General features: G+C 40.5%; 2 protein-coding genes across 8 annotated transcripts in view; both read right to left on the reverse strand.

Annotated features, from left to right (window-relative positions):
- Positions 1 to 251: 251 nt before the first annotated feature.
- THAP1 (THAP domain containing 1) lies at positions 252 to 6670 on the reverse strand. The gene is made up of 3 exons (XM_080928504.1): positions 6375 to 6670; positions 4223 to 4418; positions 252 to 1791 (listed from the first exon to the last, which is right to left on the reverse strand). The coding sequence occupies exons 1-3, from the start codon at positions 6443 to 6445 to the stop codon at positions 1426 to 1428; spliced, it is 633 nt and encodes a 210-aa protein (XP_080784630.1). The 5' UTR covers positions 6446 to 6670; the 3' UTR covers positions 252 to 1425.
- A 1964-nt stretch (positions 6671 to 8634) lies between these two features.
- The window catches only part of RNF170 (ring finger protein 170), a 33499-nt gene continuing 15815 nt past the window's right edge, over positions 8635 to 26318 (reverse strand). For 6 of the 7 annotated variants that reach the window (XM_080929072.1, XM_080929073.1, XM_080929071.1 and 3 more), the window contains 3 exons: positions 25876 to 25949; positions 24216 to 24326; positions 19642 to 22620 (listed from right to left, as the gene is read on the reverse strand). In XM_080929072.1, coding sequence (XP_080785198.1) covers positions 22351 to 22620; positions 24216 to 24326; positions 25876 to 25949 — 455 coding nt within the window. In that variant the 3' untranslated portion in view covers positions 19642 to 22350. Of the gene's footprint in view, positions 8890 to 19641; positions 22621 to 24215; positions 24327 to 25875; positions 25950 to 26318 lie in introns of those variants that run through there. The other variant, XM_080929075.1, reaches the window with a different exon arrangement.

A 26318-nucleotide genomic window follows, 5' to 3' on the forward strand; every position in this document is an offset into this window, starting at 1 on the left:
AAAACAATCACATTTCCATGAATTAAAAGTGCAGCCAGGCACTTAGGAGGCAGACTTCTCAGAGTTAGATCTACAGAGCAGGTTACAGGACAGCCGAGGCTACACCGAAGAAAACAACAGCCCCACAAGTGCTAACCTCAGCACAGCAGTAAATCAGAAAGAAAAAAGCGGACCCACAGGGTGCTGGAATAACTTTAATCTTTAATGCTGTCCACTAGAAAGGTCTGCTACTCAACTACAGTGGACTCTGAAATATTATAACATAGGCTCCTCCCAAACCCAGGGAGATTACCAGCACTTGTTCACTCAGAACATGTTTCCATGTTAAATATATGTAAGTTTTCTCAGTCAGAACACAAGCCACTGCAATATGTAAATCTCAACGGTGACATAAACAGGACACGTTACTTTTGAACGTAAGTCACATGAAGTAAATTGAAAGTCAATTGAGAGTCAAAAGAGTATTTTTTACACAATGTCTTGACCAAAATCAAACAAGTTTGGGGCCAAAGTACTGTAATACAAACCAACTCTAACAAAATGTCAGAGGTCCAAGTGCAGACTTAACCGCAGCCGCGTAAGTAGATGCCTTCAGCTAGGGAGAGATCAGCCTATCAGGAGCCAGGTCCCAATTTTTCTTTCTTTAGAAAGCTGTCACAGCACGTGTGGAGCCTGAAGGCAACGCTGTGGAGTGGGCCGGGTTTGCAGGCATCTTCACCCACGGAGACCTCTCTCCAGCCCACCCCACTGTTCACTTACTGATACCAATACCTCACTTTGAGGCCTGCCATTCCCCAAGACACACTTCAGAATTCATAAAGCTAGGGACAAAAAGGACCTACTCTTAAAACTCTACTCTTTATGAGATTTTTAACTATGGAATGATTTTTCTGAAGACAGCAAAATATTGTTTTCCTCAAATTTTGGCTTGACAGTTCATTTTTGAGAAGTGATTGAAAAAAATAAATGAAGCTCTGACTCTAAATACAGAATGTACGTATGTACATCTCTATTTTCTGGAAGGCTATGTCCTATGCGCTCATTTATACTTCTGACTTAATTATAAGTTATCTCAATAAAAGGCATTAATTTTTAAAACTTAAATCATTTTTACTACACCATTACCCTCTCTACTTTTTATTTTTACATTATTTCTATAAATACTCAAATGAAAAACAATCCACCATCTTGAAACCAATATACAACATTATACTGGTGGTTTAAGAATTTTTTAAATATTTTGTTAAATGTAGAAACTCTGAAATTACAAACAAAAAAATTACAATTTTACAGTATATATCTAATTTATTTTAAAAAAATATTGTTTTTTAATACAAGTAATTAAATGTTATTTTTTCAAATGAACTCCTGTGTGTAGGCTAAAAGAAGGTCTACAGTCTTGTCCCACTAATATGTCTCCATTGTTCATGCTGGCACTTCAACGATTTCAAAGCAGTCATTCGGGAGAATCACATAGCCCCTCTCTGGGGCGTCGTCTTTCTCTTTCTGAAAGTGGACTACTTCCTTGAGCTTCTCGAGCTGTCTCTCCTGCCGGCGGCACCGCTGCTGGGCAGTCTTGAGTTTCTTCCTGAGCTTTTCCACCTGCTGCTCCAGCTGAAGGATCCGCTTCCTCTGGTGCATTGTATCTTCCACAGTGTAATTGTGGTCACAGAAAACTGAGAGGTTATCAGGGGTCTGGAGAGGAGGCATTAGCAACCCAATAGCAGCATCAACCTGGGGAGTGGGGGGTGAAGGAGAGGGGAGCTGTTCTTGGGATTCCAGATCTTCCTTCTAAAACAGCAATATACAAGCACAAGTGAGTTTAGTAACTAATAGCAGCCTCAAAACATCTGTAGTTTCAACACTAGACATTTTTTGTCCCTCCATGGTACACAGGAATTCCAAAATGAGAAAATACATAGTCTTGGTGTCTGCAGTACTGGCGTTGGAGCCCAGGGCACCAGGATCTAGGTAAAAGCTCTCTGGGGGTAAAACCGCTTTCCAGACCTAAAAGTGTCAGCATTAGGTTTTGGCTTGTTTGTAGATTTTAAAAAGCAGGGGCTTGGTGTGTAGCCTAGGCTGGTCCCACACTTGAGTCCCTCCTACCTCTCCCTCCCAGTTTTAGGATTACAAGTAATAAGCACAGATCAGTTTGAGGTGTTTTCACTTGTTTGGAGTTGGTTTCTTGTGTTTGTCTGTGGGATGAGGTGTCCCTACTGTATAACCCAGGTTGCCTCAAACAATCCTCTTAGTTCCTTCTCTGTGGTGCTCAGACCGCAAGTATGTGCCCCATGCAGGGCACTTTCTGTCCTAACTCAACTTTTCTACTTGAGGTTAAAGTGGGGTTTGTGAAACGGTGATTTAGTTGGATATAAGTAAACACTAAACTACTCAACCCCTAAAACAGAAGAAAAACAATTTGAAAATAGTCACTAGGAATGAAAATAAAACTTATCAACTCATAAATGAAAACACAGATCTATCTTTAACTTAAACAAAACTAGACTGAGTTATTTAGTGTAAGATGTTTAATACATAAAAATCTGTTTTTTAAAAGTGTATTGCTGGCAATAGTGGTTATTTTTATTTTTTTCTTAAAAAAAGATTTATTTTTTAATTATGGACATATATATGTATGTTATGTCTGTGTCTGACGTGGGGGGATGGGAGGGTGTGAGGAGAACAGAGACAATAGATCCCCTGCAACTAGAGTTAAGGAATTGTGAGCTGCTTGAAGTAGGTGTTGGGGATCAAATTCAGGTCCTCTGGAAGAGCAATACATACTCTCAACCACTAAGCCCCAGCAGTGGTTACTGCCAAATAATGGGTTTCAAGTACACTTGTTTTCTTAACCCTTCCCTGAGTTTCCCATGAACACATTAGTTTCATAAATTAAAACAGCGTTCACCTAAAGTCAGTGCTTATGACAGAATTTGGAGGGTGGAGGTAGAAGGATTAGGAGTTCCAATTCAGCCTTAGCTGTAGAGCAACCTAAAAGCCAGTCTGGACTACTTAAGACTCTGTCTCACTAGGGGACCTTCTTTGTCTCATTTCACAAGGAAAAATCTAGGAAAGGGATACTCTTTTTTTTTTTTTTTAAGATTTATTTTATTTATATGAGTATACCATTACAGATAGTTGTGAGCCACTATGTGGTTGCTGGGAATTGAACTTAGGACCTCTGGAAAAGTAGTCAGTGCTCTTAACCGCTGAGTATGGTACATTTACACAATGGAGTACTACTCAGCTATTAAAAACAATGACTTTATGAAATTCTTAGATAAATGGATGGAACTAGAAAATATCATACTGAGTGAAGTAACCCAATCACAAAAGAACACACATGGTATGTTTGGGCTGATAAGAGGATATTAACCCAAAAGGTCAGAATACCCAAGATACAATTCACGGACCACATGAAGCTCAAGAAGTTGGAAGACCAAAGAGGGGATACTTCAGTCCTTCTTAAAAGGGGAAACAAAATATTCACAGGAAGAAATACAGAGACAAAGTTTGGAGTTTAGATGGAAGGAAAGGCCATCCAGAGACTGTGGGGATCCATCAGTCACCAAACCCAGACTGTGGATGCCAAGAAGTGCATGCGGACAGGTGCCTGATATGGTTGTCCCCTGAGAGGCTCTGCCAGAGCCTGAGAAATACAGAGTTGGATGCTCTCAACCAACCATTGGACTAAAAAAGGGGTCCCCAATAGATGAGTTAGATAAAGAACTGAAGGAGCTGAAGGGGTCTGCAACCCCACAAGAAAAACAATATCAACCAATAAGACCCCCCAGAGTTCCCAGAGACTAAACCACCAACCAAAGAGTACACATGAAGAGACCCATGGTTCTAGCAACATATGTAGCAGAGCATGGTCTTATCAGGCATCAATGAGTGGAGACATCCTTGGCCCTGTGAAGGCTCAACACCCCAATGTAGGAAAATGCCAGGGTGGGGAGATGGGAGGAAGTGGATGGTTGGGGAACACTCTCGTAGAGGCAGGGGAGGGGGGATGAGATAGGGGGATTCCAGAGGGGAAACCGGGAAAGGGGGTAACATTTGAAATGTAAGTAAAGAAAATATCCAATAATAATTTAAAGACATTAAAAAAAAAGTGTCTCAATCAAGGGATGGGAGGGGAAGAGAATGGAGGGGAGGAAAGAAAACAGAGAAAAAAATGGGAAAGAAAAATAAAAACCCAGCATTTAAAAACCCAAATTACCTTCTCATGTGGCTCAATATAAAGAAATATTGTGGGCACAGCATTCTCTTTGAGTAACTTGTTGTTGCATTCCCTCTTAAAGCAGTCTGGAGTAAAGTGCTCCGAACAGATACTGCTGTACTTAGTGGGCTTGAAGTTTTTCCTCTTAACAGCCGCCTCCCACTGTTTACAAAGACTGGGACGAGTAAGAGGAAACCTAAGAAGACACAATTCAGTCCTCTGACTTTACTTTAAAAAATAAATACCCCACCCCATTCTCCTGCTTATTAAAGAACTACCTTACCCTACTAAGGAGACTCTTAACATAGTAATGAGAATCTGATTGGAGATTCGTTCCAATTACTAATCTCACTCAGTAAGCTTTACCCTTTCACAATGAAGACACTTCATAGTTCAGTTAAAACAGACAGTACATGCAATGCAATTCTCTCATATTTTTACTAGAAACTTTGTGTCTTACAGAAAAACAAAAATTGGACATATGTCTATATCCTAAAATAGACTTCTAGCTCTTTTTTTTTTTTTTTTTTTTTTGGTCAGTCCAACAAACAGACTACATTCCTGGATTATAGGCAAGTGATAAGATGTTATTGGGTGTATTGATTCCCACTATGGTTTTCTATAGCAAAGACTTGGTGGGAGACACTAGAGGGATCAGAAAAGGCTGAAGAATATTTCAGTTTATTTTTACTACTCAATAACTATTCCACCACATAAGGAATGTTGGACCCTGATCACCCTTTTTCCATCAAGACCTAACCTGGCTTCCTGTTAGTACTTACTCTTTCCCCAACCAGTTTCTCTACTGCTACTATGCAGACTGAAAGAAGTGCAGACCACTGTGGCAACTTCTACTAAATCTTAGTGTCCCGTCTCCTAGCACAGGAGCACAGACTCTGAACTGTCGGTCTCTTTGCCATTTACTGTTCTTACATTCGGAGTAAGACTCATTCAGGTTAGCCCTTGCTTTTATTTTTCAACATCCAGCAGTTGAAACGGTATTTTTTTAACTAGTCTGCCTATTTGAAGATTCCCTGGGCCATCTTAATAAAGCATAGGGAAGGGAGGTATCAAGTCGAATGCATGTCCCTGTCACCATTTCCTGATCTGTTCCTAATTCTGAGGATGTACAAAATTTCAATCAACCAAGTCGTAGTAATAGGATATATTCTATTCTCTTCCCACACAGAAAATACCAGCATACAAGTCTTACTTTCTAGCAAACATTATTAAACTCGAACAGTAGTCCCCTCCTCCTCCCAAAGAAACTGAGAGAACATTTTGCAATTTGTTTCTGTAATTGTTTTGCTATGGATAATTTACATAATTTACCAGTGCATCTGATTTCTTAGCTATTAACTGCATACAGTCAGGAATTCTTCCAAAACCTAACATAAAACGTGTAATAACGAGTGAAGCTGCCTAAAAATATGTCACATTTTGTGGACCATTAGCATTGGCAATAATCACCATCAGTAACGTTACTTCTAGGGCTTTCTTCTTTCAAGAGATTATTTTTCACCCTGATTCTGGTTTGCTCACCCACAAGAACGAGCCCTGACAACTGTGGGGGAAAGCTGGTATTAGCTCCCATTAACCTTTACCATCACGGCAACTGAGTAAAGTGTGCTGTCGTCTCATTACTACTGTGTGTTGAAATACTGGGGTTCATTTTTACAACACCAAGAGCCTCCTCCAAAACCCACAGATCCCTAAAGGTTGGTTCTTTGAAACACGGTCTCAGGCCTCCCAGACATCCTGGTCAGAGGTCAACATTCAGACATCCTGCTTCCTTCCTAGCAACAACAGCGAGGTCGGAAACTGTCTTCCTCCTAGGTGCTTCCAGCTCTAGTTTATCCCTACGGGTCATTTCCACCGCGCGACCAGAGGCTTCCAAAGGCGTCGCTCGCACGCCGGAAACCCTCCAGGAGCGCGAAGGCGCGGCCACGGCCTCCTCCGAGCCCAGCCAACCGAGGCGACGCGCGCCAGGAGCGCGCAGCCACGGGTCCCCGCCCCCGCCGGCCTGCCCCGTCCGCCACCCGAGCCCGCCGGCCGCTCCGCCTCCTCCAGGTCTCGCGCGGCCACGCGCCGGGCTCCGCCTCCACCCGCCTGCGCGCCCCTGCCTCGGCCGCGGAGCACGCCAGTTACCTACTTGTGGAAGGAGACCGGCTTGTCCTTATCGTACCGGTTCTTGCAGCCGTAGGCGGAACAGGACTGCACCATCCTTCTGGCCCTCCACACTTCCCCTCTGCCCGGGAGGCAGATGAAAGGGGCCGTCGGTGTCGCTGCGCTCGGCTTTGATACGCTCGCTGCTTTCGATGGCTTTGGTCAGCGGTTAAAGGGACGATTACCTCGCCGTGGGGGGGTGACTATCCTGTCCGTCGTGGTGTTTGCTTTAGCAGAAAGACCACAGCTGTCGCTCGTCTCCCATCTTCAAGATGGCGGAGGCAGCTTCAACCTCACCTCTCGCGAGGAGTTCGCTCGCAGCCTCTGATTAGCCGAAGGTATCGTTCCCAGGGAAGCTGACCATTGGCTAGGGCGAGGCGCGCCTTTGGGGCGTGGTCGGCAGTGCGGAAGTGGGTGGGTCTTCTGCGCCTTGGCCGGAAGAAAGCGCGTTTGTTTGAGAGCCCTGCCTCAGTCTAGTCTTGTAGGGTTTTGTATTGGTGAATGTGGTTAATTTGGCCGTCGTTTTCTGCTGCAACTTGAAAAAGAACGACCTGTTGGGTCCAGAAACCTAAAGGGAAGGTGGGAAAGTTCGTCCCTGGTCACACGTAAGGGTGGCTGCGGAGGTGTGATTTGTACAAACCTATGGTCCACGTTCAGAATCCAGATGACTTGACGGTCTACTTAGACAACGAGGAAAAACGTTCATTTTATGTCTTTTAAGCTGAGAAGGAAAAGCACTTCATTTTAAAATTTATTTTATATATATGAATACAGTGTTGCTGTCTTCGGACGCACCAGAAGAGGGCATGGGATCCCATTGCAGATGTTTGTGAGCCACCATGTGGTTGCAGGAAATTGAACTCCGGACCTCTAGAAGAGCAGTCGATGCTCTTAACCACTGAACCATCTCTCAGCCCATAAGAGCACTTCTGAAAGTTATTACCTTTGTGTTGTGTCTGAGCTGAAAATCCTGATCTGTTGCAGTGATTTTTCATGCTAGAGAGAAGTGTTACTTGACCTTCGGTAGTTTTGAGTCTGGGACACATTCTCCCCTATAAACTATTGTCTGTACCCTTAAACATTGCTTCCCTCAGGGATCCATTTAGTGCCGGACATCTCTGTGGGACTTTGACTCTTGAACTCACATACCATCATTTCCTAGCCCTTTTAACCTCAACACACTTGCCTTTTGAGTTATCATGTATATGATTTAATGCATTTGCCAACTACTTAAATCTGAATCCCTGTTTTATCACTGAAATAAAACAAAAACAAAATCAGGACTTAACTCAATGGTAAAGAGCACTCGTTCTTGCAGAGGACCCAGGTTCGATTCCCAGCACTCACAAGGCAGTTCACACCAATAACTCTAGGCAACTGGGCAGAGGACAGCTTGTGGAAGTGGGTTCTCTTCCTTTCACCCTGTGGGTTCCCAACTCAGGTCACTGGTGCCAAGTGCTTTTATCAGTTGCTCCTGGGATTTTCCCCCTTCCTCAAGATTTAGGTTAATCTCAGAATAAAACCAGTGCCCCTTGGCTATTCTCACACCATCCTTGAATTCAAGCACTTCGTCTCCTACTCAACTTTTTGTCAGTCCTTGTTTCTCTGTCCCTCAAAAACACTGTCAGTTACTTGTTTATAAAGTTTAGGCGTCAAGAGTCTACCTTTGTAGTGAGTAAAATCCAAATTGCTTATGGTGGCTGTATAGGCAACAGGTGCTCTGTGTTTACCATCTTCCCCTGCTTGTCCTTAAACTCCTCTGTAACTGCTCAGATAGGCTGTTGTGCTTTGCCTGGGATTCTCCCCTGGATTTCCATGTATCAAGATGTATCTTATGTGTTCTCTTCTGTCAGGCTTTCCTTACCTTCCCAAGTAAGGCATTTACCTTTTTGTCTCGGTGAAATTCTGTACTTAGCTCTGTAATTGTGTGCTACAGTATCTCTGTCTCATCTGATCTAGGGTGCTGTTAAGACTGGCAGCATCTTAACCCAGTAGCCTCAGCAGCTTTGACTGTTACAGACTATTTAGGAAACATTGAATTAAATGGACCTAGAAACTGTACCTAAATTAGTTTCAAAGCAGTAGCTATACACAAGGAACACCAGAGTAATGGGTTACTAACAGTTTAAATTAAGATATGGTTAACAGATGGCATCCAAAAATAATTTACCTTAAACCCTAAACACATCACTGGCTTAGTAAGTATTTATTGAAAATCTGTTATGCACTTCTAAGGGACTGCATTAGTGAAGATATGTGGTATATTAGTCTGCCTTCCTAGTTATTCTACTAAGCCAGTGCTCAGTAGCGAGAAGGGGAGTTACACAGAAATGTGAAAAGTGCCGGAAAAGGTTGCTTTTAAAAGATGAGGCTAGGACTGGCCTACTAGGGGAAGTAACTACTGAAAGATTTTGTATTGCAATTTAACTGTGAAGGCATCTTCTGCACCTGGTACCACGAGGAACGGCGAAGCCCACCTCCCGAGGTTTGGTGCCTTCAGCCTGTTCAAAAAAAAGCAGAAGTGTCTTAGAGTTGCTGAGTGCAGTGGCCTGGGGAATAAATAAGAGGAAGGTTAGAGAGGAAAGTAGAGGATATGAGCCTAAGGAGTCCTGTAGGCTGGTGCAAGCTATGTTACTCTGAAATGGAGAATAGGCTTTACTTGTTAACCATGCTGAGGTTATTGTATTGAGCAACATCCCATCTCCACAGTCAGCTTTTAAGCAGAAGAGTGGTAAGTTTTAAATATACTCTTCAAGTTCAGGCTTGGTAGCACACTCTTACAATCTCAGCCTTCACAAAGGAAAGACAAGAATTGTGCTGAGTTTGAGGACAACCTGGTTGTACTGAATTCTAGACAACCGAGGCATACAAAGTCAAAACCTATCTAAAATATAAATTCCACTGTTGAGATGGGAGTAGAGATGTGAAATAAAAACTAGGCGATTTAGGATTTCATCTTTTTTTCTTTTTCTTTCAATTTTATTGGATATTCTCTGTATTTACATTTCAAATGTTATACCCTTACCCTCCTCCCCCTCAGATTGCTTCCATGAAGGTGCTCCCTTTCCCAGTTACTCTCCACCTCAGTGCCTTGGCTTGCTGATGGTGCTGTTCTTCCCATGAGGGTGCAAACCCTTCAGCTCTTTCAGTTCTTTCCCTAGCTCTTTCATTGGGGTCTCCAAGTTCATTCTGATGGTTAGCTGCAAGCATCCTCTCTATATCTATATGACTCTGGGAGAGCCTCTGAGGAGACATCCACGTCTGGTTCCTGCCAGTAAACACTACTTGGCATCAGCAATAGTGCTTAGGTTTGTATATGGGGCTGTTCTCCAGGTGAGGCAGTCTCTGCAGATCTTTTCTTCAATCCCTGCTCCTCTATTTGACCTTGTATTTCCTCCCCTGTTTTGTTCTCCCTTCTTTTCTTTTAGAGCTTCATAAGTTCTGTGGATGGTTTCTTGGGTATTCTGAGCTTTTTTTTGGGGGGGGGGGATCTCTTTCATTTGTTAATTTTAATATATTATGCACACATGGGTTAGCATGTTCTGTATAGAACTGTTAATGAGGCATTTCAGTGTATCTTCATAGAGCTTATTCTATAACGGGGAAGGTAGAATAAAAGTGTAAATTATACTAAGGTACCTGAATAAGGGTGATTAAGGGGAAACTCCCTATATGTTTTAATTAGAGTAAGTGGTTCAAGAAACGAACATTTGAACTGTTAAGTGGTTCAAGAAATGAACATTTGAACTGTTAATAAGAAGATGGAATGAAGGTGAACAGGAGCATTCCAGACACTGGGAGTGTGTGTATGTTCAAGCACCAACCTGTGTTGAAAGTACAGCTAGTAGAAGAGGTCCAGGCCCTGATGGTGGAGCCCAGTTAGGAAAAGGACATGAAGTAAAGATTGAAGGAGTCAGGTATTAGTATAGATGAAGTTCAAAGGCCACTGAACCACTTTAGGGATTAATATTTTAAGAAGAGAATTCTACGTATTTTAAGAGCTGCAGAGGACAATTCAAAAAGACAAACCAATGAAGAAGCGGCTGTAGTGAGCAAAGAGGAGGTACCTTAGGTGAAGGTGGCAAATAAAGCCAGGAGTGGTCAGATTCAAGATGTATGTGGTGCAGGCAACACAGCTCAGTGCGAGGAGAGTGAGAGAATTAGGGGGTTTGAACATGGTTCTAAATTGAGCAACCGGCTTGAACATTAGATGTATGGATACAATACAAAAGTGAAAGAACTACTCACAACAAACTAGAAACTTGGAAGCACATTAATCTGGGGGCAGTTTGTAGGACTGGTATGCCAGAAGAGAAAGTTATAAGTGGTGTTAAGAGTAAGCAGTGAAGGCCCATTAAGAAAACACTTGTGATCCAAACAATATCCTCCCTGGCCTGGGTGAAGCCCCAACCGTCCAGTTGGACCAGATCAGTCATCACCTGGCTAAGGGCCCACCCCTAGAGGGGCAGGTTCACCTTAAGACATGACAGAGACACGGGTGGGGTGAGGTACTGTACACCTTTCCACAATCCCTGCCTCTGCTGCTGTAGAATTCTTGGCTGTAGCCATTCAACTTTATAAGTCTGCCTACTTTCTCTTTTCTAAGCATGCTTTCCTAACTTGGGATGTGCCCAACATTTGGGGCTTGCTTGTCCACAGTGTGTTTGGCTTCTATACCAACTTAGTCATGCCAATGGTACAGTTAGTTTGTTTGGTTTTTTGTTCTTGTTTTTTAACTGTTCCTTCCAGTCCTCAGGCAGCATTATAGCTTGCTTACCCTGGATTTTTTTTCTTTTAACCTCTAATAAAACTGTGCTTGAGCCTCATTTGAGTACATTCTTTAATTCTTTTGTTACTAAGACTTAAGAACTCCAAGAGGGGACTCCAACTTCCCTTTACCACCGGTTCTATGCTTAAGATTGCAAACCACTAAGGAAGTGTACAAGGATCACTCTAGACTGCCTGTTTTGTGGTCACTGATTCAGAGGAAAACATTGCTTTATGTGTTATATGGCTGGATTTTTCTCTTATTCATCCTCTTATAAGTCTTAGTGTTCATAACGTGGAAGTGAAATATATACTTTTATTTTGCTGGACATGATCCTTAATTGCCTCTATTTCAAAATGGTAAGTTTACAGATATGGTAAATTGCATATATAATTTAAAAAATACCTGTTGAACTAAACACATTGTGGTTTTCTTTGTAAAATAATCTTCCAGCCTAAATTTTCGCTATGTGATCTGCAAATTTATTAGCTTGATAAAGTACCTTCACCTTTTTTTTTCCAAAAAAAAATTATTTTATGGATATGAGTACACTGTAGCTAGCTGTCTTCAGACACACCAGACGAGGGCATCGAATCCCATTACAGATAACTGTGAGCCACCATGTGGTTGCTGGGAATTGAACTCGGGACCTCTGGAAGAGCAGTCAGTGCTCTTGGCCAATGATCCCTCTCTCTGGGCCAACTTTCACCTTTTAAATGTAACATTTTTATTGATTCTCTGGGCATTTCACATCATTCACATTAGTCACATTCACTTCTCTGTCCTCCGTTGTCTTCCCTCCCACCCTTGTGAACCACTGAAAAAGTAAAAATAAAAATAATACATTTTAAATTTAAAAAGTCCAGTTTCTGTTGTCTATATACTCACTGGAGCATGGTCAAACTCCAGTGGCCTGCTCCTTAAGTAGACCTGTGTCCATCCCTCCCGCACACGCTCCAGAAGCCACCAGTTGTAGAGAGCTACACTTCAGTCCCAGCACTCTTTCTTAAGGGTTTTCTCCGGTGGCTTCCTTTCTAGACTGTTAGTTTTTCTTTTGGAATGGGGATTGGGGTGGTCACAGAAGCCTTCCATGTCCCTCTCTCAACTGCATGTCTGCAGTCACCGATATCACAGCAATAGTAGCCCCTTGTTCCTCACAATCAGCAGGGGCATGGATCCTGAGCCCCCACTTGGTTTCTGGTGACAGACCATGGACAGGGCTACTGGCTGCAGTCCGCTGCTGGTGCAGTAGGACCACACAGACAAGGTCCTCAGAGGCAGCCCAGAGCGGAGACATCACCATGGCCTCAGCCTCAGGTGGCAGCACAGGCCACTCACACCGATATGGCCCCAGTAGCAATGCAGCCCACAGACATCAGCGTGGCTAGAGGTGGCAGCACTGACTACGAACATAAGCACAGACCATGGCCCTCAGTGGCCACACAGACTGCTCTAGCCTCAACTGCAGGCCGCTCAGAACAGCAGAGCCCACTGACATCAGCATGGGTTCAGGCAGCAGCACAGACCACAAAAATCTGCCTTTTTTTTTTAACCACTCTCTTTATTACCCTGGCTGATCTGGAACTAGTCATATAAAGCAGGCTAGCCTTACACTCGAGAGAATAAACCAATTATCCATTAACAGTTCAATCAATGCATGTGGCACAGTCCACAATCAATAGCAATCAAAATAATAAAGCCATGGGCTAGCCATGTAGCTCAGTTGGTAGTACTTCCCTTGTATGTACGTAAAACTGGGCATAATAACACACTGGTTAAATCCTAGCACTCAAGAAGTGAGACAAGAGGATCAAAAGTTCATGGTCATCCTTGTCTGTATATCAATACAAGACCAGCCTGAATTGAGACCCTCAAAAATGCTAGAACCAATGGATGATTCCTGCATACATAATAATCAAGTCAGACAAAAAAAGAAAATTCTTTAAAAATATGTAGATCAAACTGTATTCCAGGAATGGGTTAACTGAATAGAAAGATGCTATTAACAAGTGGTGACCAGTTTATAACTCATTGATGGTGCTATATGGCTAGATATTAGCAGACTTGATAAAACTGGAGCTGTTTATTAATAATAAACAGGCTGTAAACCAAAGACTGGAACTGCAAGATCAAACACTGCCTAGAAAACTGGGACCTGAGTCGTATCTCTGGCCATGGCGGGAGATGTGACATGCTGGTCTGCCTATGAGGTTATTAATATATAACTAAAATCAGTCTGGCTCCAGAAACCTTGCATATTAAATGACAACTGTATAGCTGTTGGCTTTCTGATGAAGAATGAAGATGTACCATTGTTCTCAAATAAGAGCCAAACCAGACAGGCTTGTCAGCCACCTAGATAAGACAAAGGCCCACAGAAAGCCGTTTTGTTTTAGAAATGGAATAAATCTTACCTAAAGTAGACCAGTATAATGGTCCTTTTGGCCATGTCCACTCTGGAGTCTGTTCTACTTTACAATAAAGCATCTCTCTTCTACTCTGTTGTGCCTCATCTCATTCTTTTTGTGGTGGTGGTGGTGGTGGTTGTGGTGGGAGTGACAAAGGTGAAGGGACAGGGAGCTGAAAGGAGCCCAGACCAGGATCCCAGTGATAACACAGTTCACAGGATCCTTGGTGTTTATTATACTAACTAAAAAAGCTTATTAATAAGGGCTGTACAGAAGTGCAGCACTACTTTTAAAGGAACAATAAATGTTCATATACTCATTTGTCTCTTTGATGTTTCAATAAATATCAAAGATTAAGCCTTAGCTATAATAGTCTGGCTATTTAAGGGAATAGGAAGAGAGTGCTAATTTTAACTGTAATGTCTTGAAAGGCCAGTCCTTCACTTGCTGATAGAACACCATGTAAGGGAGAGTTCTGAAAAGCCAATTCCTTACATGATAAGCAGGAGTTTTAATCCCTGGTGGTGTAGCATCCCTATAAAGGGGAGTGTGAAGCTGAGGCCAGTCTACAGTGAGACACAGTCTCAAAAATGTTTTTACTATGTATAAAATTCTTACTCCAGGTGGTGGTGGCTCATGCCTTTAATCTCTGCACTCAGGAGGCAGAAGCAGATGAATCTCAGTTCTAGGCCAGTCTAGTTTACAAAGCCAATTCCAGACAGCCAGGGCTACAGAGAGACACCATGACACAAACAAAATCTTGAATACAGATATATAAAATGAAAATATTGCACTTGACATACATACACTTTATTAGCAAAGCATGTTTAGTCTCTAATTGTCGACATACAAGAATATATTATAAGACAAAAAAAAAAAAAAAAAAAAAGCCATGTGGATTTCCACAAACATGCTGTGAGCTGTGTTTCAGATCCCCACTTTAGAGCCTAACCTCTGTTATGGTAGGTAGAGCTGTGATGGGATGTGGGGTAGGAGATTAGGGTCCTTGGGAGACAGGAGTGATCTTTCTCTTCCATTTGAGAATACAGCAAAGAGCAGGCTGTTACCAGAACCCAGACATGCTGGCGCTCTCTCACCTTGGGCAACAGAACCCCAATGATTGTGTATGTATGTGTGTGTTTGTGAACTCCTGTGCACACATGCATGAAGGTGCCCAAGCAGGCCAGAAGAAGACATCAGATTCCTTGGGATGGGTGACAGACCCTTGAGAATCACTGGAAGGAGCAGAAAGCACTCTTGATAACTGAGTCATCTCTCCAGTCTCTGAGATATTTTTGATACAGCATTCAGGCTTTCTAGACCACACTTTTCAATGTGACAAAAGCTTGTACTAGGTTAAAAAAAAGAAATTTTAATGTAGGATTCACAAATAGGCTCCGAATCCCCAGAAAATTAGTGCACATTTTATACACAAACATGTTTGTATTTTAAGGGTCCAGCATGACTGACTCTGGCCACTTTGATTTTAACTGCCACTTAGCCTACCAAATGACCTTTGTATGCACTCCAAACCATAGAGTAAAGTTGTTAGATGTCAGATTAGGCTTCAAGGTAGAATACTTGCCTAACTGTACAGGCCTTGGCTTCATCTCTAGGACTCTACTACCAAAAATAAAGGAAAAAGGTCAGTCTAACATTTTATACTGGCTATTGATATATACCCAGACTCTATCTTAACTGACAATTTGGTGTTAGTAGTTTGCAAGAAGGCCAAGACTATTCTCTCTGCTAAAGGTCACCTTTTATAGCTTAGCATCTGCTTTATTCTTTCAGGGATGCAGCTGGCAAAGGTTACTATTTTTCTGATGAGCTATTTTTCCCCCTTTAAATTGTGTTTTTAAACTAACTGGTCTGTAGATGTAGTCTAGTGCTTGCTTAGTATAGACAAGGCCTAGGTTTGATTCCAAGCATAATAAATAATTAAAGTCCAAATTATTAAATGTCAGTGATCTTTTTTTAATGTTTATTTATTTTAGTTATATGAATAGACTGTTGCTGTCTTCAGACACACCAGAAGAAGGCATTAGATCTTGTTACAGATGGTGACCATGCGGTTACTGGGATTTGAACTCAGGACCTCTGGAAGAGCAGTCAGTGCTCTTAACCACTGAGCCATCCCTCCAGCCCCAGATGTCAGTGATCTTAAAACATTTGTTGGATCAAGAAAGACAGACAGCTCAGCAAGTAAAGGACACTTGCCACCTAGCCTTAATGACCTTAATTCAGTCCCCAGCTCTCACATGGAAGGAGAGGAAAAAGTACTGTAATTTGTCCTCTAACCTCCGTAAGTGCACAGTGGCCTGCATGCAACAACATAGACATTTTCCTACATATATCCCTTAATCTTCTCCCACACCATGCCATATATTCTCTAAAAGACTGTCCTAGGAAAGCCAAACATGGCGGTACTGCAATCCCAGCTCATAGGAGTTAGAGAAAAGAGAATCGGCAATCCTGTGCCACCTAACCTATATGCTGAGCTTGAGGCCGAAAAGGACTATAGTCTCAAAGAATAAAGTCTGCACTCGGGACTTGGACCAAATAATTGGGCTGAATTTTGAGGCAAGGTCTCACTCTATAGCCCAGACTGGCTCAAACTTGCAATGATCCTCCTGCCTCTAGCTCCAGAGTGATTATAACCATATGCCTGAACTAGATGGCATGTTTTTCTCGTGGCACACTCTCTCACTTAGGGATATAGGACATATTAAGACACAAATAAGAATGACAGTTGTTGGTATGACCCAAGTTTGCTTACAGTCAAGGACTGAATGCTTAAAGCCAACATTAATATCATGAAATGGTGTAAGCAACCTGCTAGAAGGCCCTAAAAGTTACTAACCTAACTAGAGATTTCTTAAGTCTTAATGTCTAAGTATGAGTCCCAGGTTTATGGACTTAATATTTTAACAAAATGGAGGGATCTAGAACACATTCAATGTTTGGAGCTGGGGTAGGAAAAAGAATGCTACTGCATACATGGAGATGCAAAACCAAAAATGTGTTATTCAGGATATAATTTAAACACACAAAGAAAGCCAGGCAATAAGTAATAAATTATTGACTTGCTTTCCATTTATATATTTATAGTAATTATATTTTCTGTGACAGACCCTCCACTACTCTTCAAGATAGGGTCTCACTGTGTATACAAGCTGGCCTTGAACTCAGAAATCTATCTCCCTCTGTGTCCCAAGTGCTGGAACTGGCAAATGACAGAAAGGAAAGCATACCAGTGATCTTCTGCAGTGAAGTTTACAGGGAGGGAGAGAAAGTGTGAGTGAAAATGGGTAACACTGAAAAGTCCTTGTGGTAAAACTCTTCTATCTATAGAAGTCTTCACTGTAAAATGAACCAGTATCTTCGTTCTGATTAAATATTAGCTAATAACACCAATTATTAACTAAGGCATTACCACTGGGCAAAACCCAGTATCTTTTACACAGGATCTTGTGTTATGTCTGATGCTGCATACGCATCAGCAATCGTCTTTAAAGGTTTAAATTTGGAGATCAAATTGTTCTCAAGGGTGAGTTAGCCAGGAGAAAGACCTTCTGAATAGACAAACTGAAACCGGGTCAGCAAAATCTGAATGTACAATGTGTGTTAGCCTGGGGAGTGAGTGGTCAGCAAGGCCAGTTCTAAAGAGATTGTTTAAGAACTGGGCACAGTGGTTCATCGCTAGAATGCACATGGTCAAAGGGGAGAACTACTTCTCCCAGTTGTCCTCCACACACATGCCCCCAACCACACACAAAATAAATGTTTAAAGAAACCAGACAAAATAACTAAAATATTGTCTCCTGAGGTTAAAGGCACATACCACCATGGCTGGGCCTAAGCTTTTCATGACCACTCTACCTCAAGATCTGGATCACAGGTTTGCCTTCCATTTCTGGATTAGAATTCATTCCAGATTAAAACTCCAAATGAAAACAACAATCAAGTAATAGTAACGCCTAACACAACTATTTCTTGTTCAGCTGCAAATGGATACACAATAAGCTAAGCTGTGTGGGATCTTGCCCCAAAGTCACCTCTCCCTTAATCTACTTATCTGCTTGAACACCCAGTTCCACTGCCATTCCTGGTGGGTGCCCTTGTATTACTTGAATCATACATTTTGTATTTTTCCTTTCTAAGCTTACTATGTTTGATCAAATGTAATTCATGAGAGTAAACTAGAGGACAACAGTCTATGCTGGACTTTCCTTAGACTTCCTTTATCAATGCAACTAATAGAAATCTCTTTACCTTAGCCTCAGGTAGACTTTTCAAACGGGGCAAAGAGCAGCCACATTCTTCATCTTCACCAAAATATATGATCTCCAGAATTCAAATCACCCTCAGCACCACTGTCTTCCATATTCTTACTAGAATGGCCCATTAAGTCCCACTTAAAGCATCCTATGGCTTTCTAAATCGAAAGTTTCACATCCCTTCAAACAAAAACATAACCAGGCTTATCACACCAACACTCCATTGTCCCAGAGTTCATAGTCCTCCAAACAAAAGCATGGTCAGACCTAACTCATAAATATCCCACTCCTGGTGCCAACTTCTGAGAAGACACACCATGACCAAGGCAACTCTTCTGTGGGATATTTAGTTGGGGGTGGCTTACAAGTTGAGAAGTTTAGTCCATTTACCATCATGGCAAGAAGAACGGCAACATCCAGGCAGATACAGTGGCAGAGAAGAAGTCAATAGTTCTCCATCTTGAGGACTCCTCATCTCCAGGAGGATGCTAGTAGGAAGTACTCAAAGCTCGCCCCAAAGTAACACACTTCCTCTAACAAGGCCATATCTAGTGTCACTCCCTGGGCCATGGATATTCAAACTATCACATGAAACAAAGTTAATCGAAAGTTAATTTGACAGTGATATTGGATGACCACTAGTGATAAAGAAACCGACTGTAATGTGGTTATTAGATGCTAGAAGCTGAAAATAATAAGATCATTCACTCTGTCACACAGAACAATGATTATAGTTAATATTTACCAAATTTATAGGGGAAAAGATGTTTTATCCAAAAGATGTTTCAAGCAGGTGTGGTGGTACATGCTCTTAATAGTAACACTTGAGAGAAAAGAATACGGCAGGTACGTTCAAAGTCATCCTGGTTTTGAGATAGAGAAACCCTTTATCAAAATAGATGTTTCAGATAACAAATAACCTGGTTTTTTTCCACTCAAGAAAAAAAAAATGTACTTAAGGCCTATGGAGTAGCTATAGGAATAGCTACTGGAAGGAAAAGACAGACACTACTACTGTTCAGCAAGCATGACAAGATTCTTGAGTTACCATATACCCCCTTCTTTCTCTAGAAGATACCTATTTTTAATTTTTCTTAACGTTCTTATTTTTATATGTTGGGGTTTTTGATGCATGTAAGTCTGTGTACCTACACAAGGCAGAAGAGGGCATCAGATACCCTGGGGCTGGAGTGGGTTGTGAGCTACCATGTGGATGATGGGAATTGAACCTGGGTCCTCTAAAAGTGTAGCCAGTGTTCTTAACCAACCACTGATCAATCTTTTCAGTCAAAGGTATCTACTTCTGTGGTCCTATGTCTTGAGTGTAGATTTTTTGGATTCAGTTGAGGGATAGTGTTCATCTCTTAAGTTTATCAATGTATAATGTACAGAAGTGTAAAACATCATATTCTATCCTATTAAGATGAAAAAGGGAAAATTCCCCTTCTGTAGTTCATTGAGCTGCAGCTTAAATAGAAAAATGTATATCCCAAATTAACACTGAGAAAGAAACTACATTAAAGTATATATTATTTTGGACATAGCTCCATAAAGGAAGGAAAAAATATATATACATACACACATATACACATACAATATATACATATATATACACACACATATATATACATATATATGCATATACCTGTATAATATATGGGTCATAGTAAAAAGTAAAATATTAATATGCAAAATATTTAATAGCCACTGTGAATGTTATGTCAGTGGTCTTTCAAGAGTTGTAAATTTTAAATTAAACAAAGAAATAGAAACATAACACATTAAAATAAAATAAACTATTTTTATTCCAGAGAATAAATGCTGAACAAACTCTCCAAATCACAAAATTTGCAAGAGACTTCTGCTCCTCTGCACAGACTCTGAAGTAGGCATCTGTGCGACCATGGGGTTCAGGAACTCTGCTGCCCTCCACAACACTGAGAATGGGAGCTGCAGAAGCCATACTCTAGAGTCTCATCCCCACAGAGCTGCTCAGTCATTGTTTGTTCCTGGGTTTGCACCATCACTTTCCTAACCATTACTATGTTTTGTTTAAAAAAAATCGCTGCTTTGATTTATATGACCTTTGAATACAATGGATTACTATGATGTTTTAAACATTGATTGACTCTGCTTGCTTTGAATACTTTCTCAAATTGCTTTTGCATTTATCATTAATGATCAATAAAGATGAAGGACTAGTAGGTGAAAAATTCTGAGATGCCACTCTGTTCCCTTTTTGGTTCAGTAAGACTTTAGCCATATAGTGGTTTTGTGTGTGACAACACTTTGTACAGTACACGTTTCTCTGAGTAAGTCCCAATAGTGCAGAAATGTGACGGCTGGAGCAGCGCACATGCACAGCAAATAAGGTCTCCAGTAAATCAGAGCCGTAGCCCGCACTGCGTTCTTAGGAGGTGGAAAATGTGTTCCAGGCTGGTGATGAGCTCCCTACTCAATAGCTTTCCAAGTTGGCCATAGTTTCCTATGGTGCTGCGCTCTCACTTCATCTGGAAGTATTCACTCGAGATTGATAAAGGCTGTGATGAATCTTCTTCCTGGAGCTTTAGCTTAGAAGCACCAAAACTGTTCCAGTGAAGAAATAATGTGTTATGAAAACCTGACTTCAGAGAATTCCAGTTCCCTCCTGCTTCTCCTCAGACTAGCTTTCATGTCTACCTAAATATCATGAGTTCCATTATGTTAGGAAAACAAAAATCTCTCATCCATAGGATGAAGGTTTCATCTCTGAAACAGGAAGCTGATGATACTCTACCTTCCTTACAAAATTTTCTAAGGATAAAAGAGAGAAATTGCATTCATCGTGTTTATAAATAAGGACTGATTTTTGTTTTATGTTTTTTTTTAATGGCAGACAACATCTTTGTTTTAAGCCTAGATTGGGAAACAAACTGACATTTCATTCACAATCTCACTATTTGGCAGCACATCTGACTTTTTTAGGAATGTGACAGATTTTAGCTTTATGTCCCTAATGCACACTCTGAGGCTAAGAAGTCAATAGTACTGTCAGTTGACAAAGGATCTCAGCATCACCTCACACTCTCCACCCTGCTCACCAGTAAGCAGCACAGCTGGAGTGAGTGCCTCTGCTACAGACCTTACATTCCCATGCCATGGCCACCAAAAAACAACAGAAGCAGTATGAACCTCATTGTTTAGGTGTCTCATACACATTTCCTCATTCTGCCCAAGACATGATGAATCTGAGCCAAGTATTGCCATTCATGAGATAATATCATTGCATTTTCAGAGTAACAGACAACTAATCAAATATCTTCATTTTGCTGCAAGAGTAAAATCTAAATACTGTTCTTTGTATTTCCTAAAGACCCTGACTAACGCCAATAGAAACAGCCTGTTTCCTCACAACTACTACTTGTTTGCAATGTTACTGAGGTTCCTAGAACAAAATAATCTTCCTTTACAAGCTACTTTGTTTTCTTTTTCACTGCATTTTACTCTCTCTCTCTCTCTCTCTCTCTCTCTGTTTCTCTCTCTCTCTCTCTCTCTCTCTCTCTCTCTCTCTCTGTGTGTGTGTGTGTGTGTGTGTGTGTGTGTGTGTGTATGTGTGTGTGTATAGGTCAGAGGACAACTTGCAGAATCTGTTTTGTGCTTATGCTATGTGAGACCCAGGGTTCAAACCCAGATTGTCAGGCTTGGCAGCAAGCACCTTAACTCACTGCCCTGCTTCTGGTTTGAGTGGGATCTCCCTCTTTAGCTCTAGGCCAACCTTGAACTTGCGACAATCTAATACCTCAGCTTCCTGAATGCAGAAATGACAAGTATAAAGCCACCACAGCTGGCTACAGTTACTTTTGTACTTGTTTCTATAAAAAGTCCAAACTCTGGGTTAATGTCATAACTGAGTGCCTCCGGGAGATGCGTATTTTCCACTTTGTTAAGGAAAATATTGATTAAAGTGTTCTAGTGACTGAAAATAAGGTCATATCAGGAAGTTCAAGTTTCTTTCATTTTCAGTTGATCACAAAGAATTATACAAAAATGAAAAAGCAGAGCTGCTCCAAGTCCACATAGCTTAGCACACACTGAGTCACTGACCTTTCCCTAAGCATCATACAGTATTTTACTTAACAAAAATATTTAGGTAAGTTTCAAAGTTCTTTGTTATTGTATGGCTACCCACTGAGGATGATGATCTGTACATTTAGCAATATTGAACTACATATCTAAGCTCAATAATTTGCAGAAAAAGAAAACAACAAAGTATCCCTTTTCAACTGGTTTCATACTTTTTTACAGACAACACAGAATCAAGATAAACCTGTAGATCATTATAAATCTGATGTTAACATCAGAAGCTGTAGTATGTAAATGTTCCAGTTGTATATTATTAGGTATTTGTCAAATGAGAACCAAATGTTTTAAGTGTGTAAAATAGTATTTGGGTGATTGATACGACCATGGATCCTTTTGTTTGATTTTTATATATAAGCTCGGATATTCTAGTAAACTAGTTTTTCTTCATCTAGTTAGTCTTTGGGTTATCACTTCTCGATACATAATAGAGATATAAATAAGCAGCAAGAAGATAACAAAGAAGTCATCCAGAAAGCCCAGAATTCCAAACAAGGCTTCAGGTACAAAATCTAGAGGTGATATTAGATAGAAAAAAGCTCCCATCAAACAAAGCATTATCCTAATGCGGAACATCCAGAAGAGACCCCCAACTGAAAACACTTCCCTGAATGCATGTCTCAGCAAGGTGGGGAGATCCATGATTCTTTCCATAATCTGAAGGAGGAAAAACAAGTACTAGAATTTAGCATCTAAAATATCAAATTGAAAAGTAATATAATCTTCATATGATATACAGCTTCAGCTAAGATGAATTAAGGTATTTTATTTAACACTTAATATCAGACTTTCCAATTATACATTTTATTTAAAAATTAGCTACTAGATTTTTTATAAAACAGCCCTTCTTATAAGACAACTGAAAAGCAATAAAGTGTCAACATCCTTAAAATGTGGGATATAGATTGAGAATATGTTATCTGAAAGTCTGATACTTCAAATACTACAGATTTTTAAGTGTTCTAAAACATAAAAGGCTCTAAAGTCTAAAAGCTTTTGAGCCAAGAAGTTTTGGATTTTAAAACATGTTAAATTTGTGATTTTATAATTTTCAAATTCAGAAGGCTCTATTTGTAAAATCCATGCAAATACTTTGCAATCTGAAAACAGTGGTCTCATGTATTTCAGATAAGAGTTTCTAAACCTAAAGTTATACAAAACTGAAGTTACTGATCAATAATTAATAAGCCAAGAAACTGTAGGTCAGGAACTTTCCTGAAAGACAGGAAATAAGCAATAGCTCCAGGCTAGCCTAGGCTACAGAATAAGACCCTCTCTCAAAAAAATTATGTAGGCTGAGATTTGTTCCCAAGTTTCATATTTACAAGATATGTCAAGATATATCTGGGTTGGAATGAAAAGCAATCAATTAGACCGACTTCCTAACAAGCTAGAGGTAATAGAACAACTGAGGATTTAACTACCTGAAAAGGATAAATAAATGAATGAACAAAAAGGCCAGACTGCGTACAGTTTTATAGTACTGGGGATTGAACCTTGGACCTTGGTAGACAAGTTACATCCCTAGCACTCCTTTCACTTTTTATTCAGAAAGCATCACATCAAGTTACTAATGCTGCCCTTGAATTTGTGATCCTCCTGCCCCAGCCACCTGGATACCTGGGATTATGTCTGTTCCACCAGGCCTGGGTAGCATTATACACTAAAAGTGAACTAAAGACTGTGTGTGTGTGTGTGTGTGTGTGTGTGTGTGTGTGTGTGTGTGTGTGTAAAATAAAATTAAATAACTTGGGGCTGGAGAGATGGCTGAGACACCCACACTGAGTGGCTCCAATGACCACTCCATCTGATGTCCTCTTTAGGCCTCCAAGGACACCAACATGCAGGAGGTGCACATACATACATGCAAGCACACATATATGTGTAGATTAAAAACAGCTTTTTTAAAATGCTCAGCAGAAAAGGAACTAAGTATGGTGGCACATGCCTTTAATCCCAGTACTTGGAAGTAGAGACAAGTAGAACTTTGAGATTTCAAGGCCAGTCTTGTCTATATATCAAGTTCCAGACACCCAAGACTACACAATGAGACCCTGTATCAAAAAATTATGAATAAATAAATAAACTCTGCCCCCTGGGAAAGCTAATGACTGGCAATGGTGAAGGTTAAATAAAACTTAATCCAAAACACATACTAAGACCTTATACAGTCCAATAGCTGGTTGGTAAATCTGATTTTACAAAAGTATTAATGTTCTCTCTGACTTTGTACCTGCTATAACATTACTTACAGATCTAGGCTGCCCTGAGAATCTCCGGTTATAATCATTAACATCTTGACGCAATCTTACAACATCCTGAGATTGATCATCTTCACCAAATACTGTTAGGAGTAGAGTTACCTGTGTATTACAGGAAAAAGCTGTTATACCTTCTGCACCATTATTATCATTTTTTCACTTTGTGTTGTTCAAGAGAATGAGAAAAGCTTCTGAATGAGTATTTCATTCATTCCTTTGAATAAAGGCAACATGGGGGAATATGTAAGTAATTACTGCCTTATAGTAAATGTAATACAAAATGTAATTTTTAATTCCTCCAAGATAAAACAGGTTCCACATCTAAATGCTTACTCTGATATTTTCCTGCTCATATCTGCAGCTTAGCCCACAGGTCTCTGGAAAAACATATATTTGTAGATAAAAGAATGACAGGAAAACCTTCAGTAACAGAGTGACACTAAAACATATAAAGCTCATGTTTTCCCATAAGCTCAAATTTTTGAAGGTTTGGTCATTATAAAGTGGTACTACTTGACAGGGATTAAAGTTATGGCCTTGTGACAGTAGGTGTGGCTCTGTTGGAGGTAGTGTGTCACTGGGGGTGGACTTTGAGGCTTCAAGAAACCCATTCCAAGCCCAGTGTCTCTCCCTGCTGCCTGTGAATCTGGATGTAGAACTCTCAGCTCCTTCTCCAGCAGTGTCTTCCTGCTTGCCGCCAGGCTTCCTGCCTTGATATGGCTTAAACTTCTGAAACTGTAAGCAAGCCCCAACTAAATGTTTTCCTTTATAAAATTTGCAATGGTCATGGTCACAGTAATAGAACACTGGCTAAGACATGGTGGAACTCATTTTTCAGTTTAAGATGCACTACCTGGCCTCCATGTTTCGGGCAAAAGGTAAGACGTGCTGGCAATTAGCTTATGGCAAATGAACTGCCCATGTCACACATTAAATTAGCCACAGAAACAATGTGAGAGGGACAAATCAACTTTCCTTCTAACCATGTGGGGAAAAGTAGAAAGTTCTGAGTTTGGGATTACAGAAATAAAAAGAAAACAAGAAGAAGGCTGGCTCTCCTGCTCTAACAGTAATGGGAAAATGATTACTAAACAACGGAAACATACTGTAAGAATACTGTGTGGCTTCATTATTAAAGTTCAAAGAAAATGGAACAAGTTAAGTATTTTTAAAAGGAAAAATAGATTCCCCCCAAAATAATAGTATGTGGGGAAAACTCACTTATTTCTTGTTTTTCACTACAACTGTAGGATTTCAAATAGAATTCCCTTTTTTTATGATACCTTAGTGATTTTTAAAATGTATTTTTAAAAAATACTTAGTGAAGGTAAAAATGCAGTTTGGCTGGAAAAGTAACTCAATTTAAATGTAAAACTGCTAATTCTGGGCAGGAGAGATAGCTCAGAAAGCTTCCTGCTCCTGCAGAGGACTGAAGGTCAGTTCACAGCAGCAATATGGCAGCTCACGGTTACTTATAACTTCAGTTTGACAGGATCCAAAGCCTTTTCTGGTCTCTATAGAGTCTTGCACACAGGTTGTGTACTCACACTCAGGCACATACACATAAAATAAAACACTTTAAACCAAAAGAAGCCCCAATATTTATGAAACAAAATACCGTAGGTGATACTTTATAACTACAGGACATTACCGTTTGCCTACAGATAGGACAACTGATCGCACCAAGCCAGGACCCGTATCGCCAGTACGCAATTATGCAGGAACCTAGGAGTCAGAAAACATCAACACTGCAGCTTTAAAGTTCACATATGCTGGTCAATTTTCAACTATATAATAGAATTACTTTCCTTAAAGCATTGTTTTATTACATTGTTTATCCACATTGCTTATTAAATATTCCTTTAAAAAGTTACTGAAGCCTGAGAAAACAGTTTCCTGTGTAAAAAAAACATGGTACTAAGTATGACAAACTGTAAGATTCTATTAGTTCCAAAATTAATGTATTGGAAAAATATTTCTTTTAGGAATTCATTGAACTAGCAAGGTGTGGTGACACCTATAATCCTAGCACTTGGGAAGCAGAGACCGCTAGATTTCAAGTAAGAGGGCTCTTTGGGACACTGTCTCAATATC

The sequence above is a fragment of the Micromys minutus genome (assembly GCF_963924665.1).
Source record: "Micromys minutus genome assembly, chromosome: 14".
Taxonomy (NCBI): Eukaryota; Metazoa; Chordata; class Mammalia; order Rodentia; family Muridae; genus Micromys; species Micromys minutus.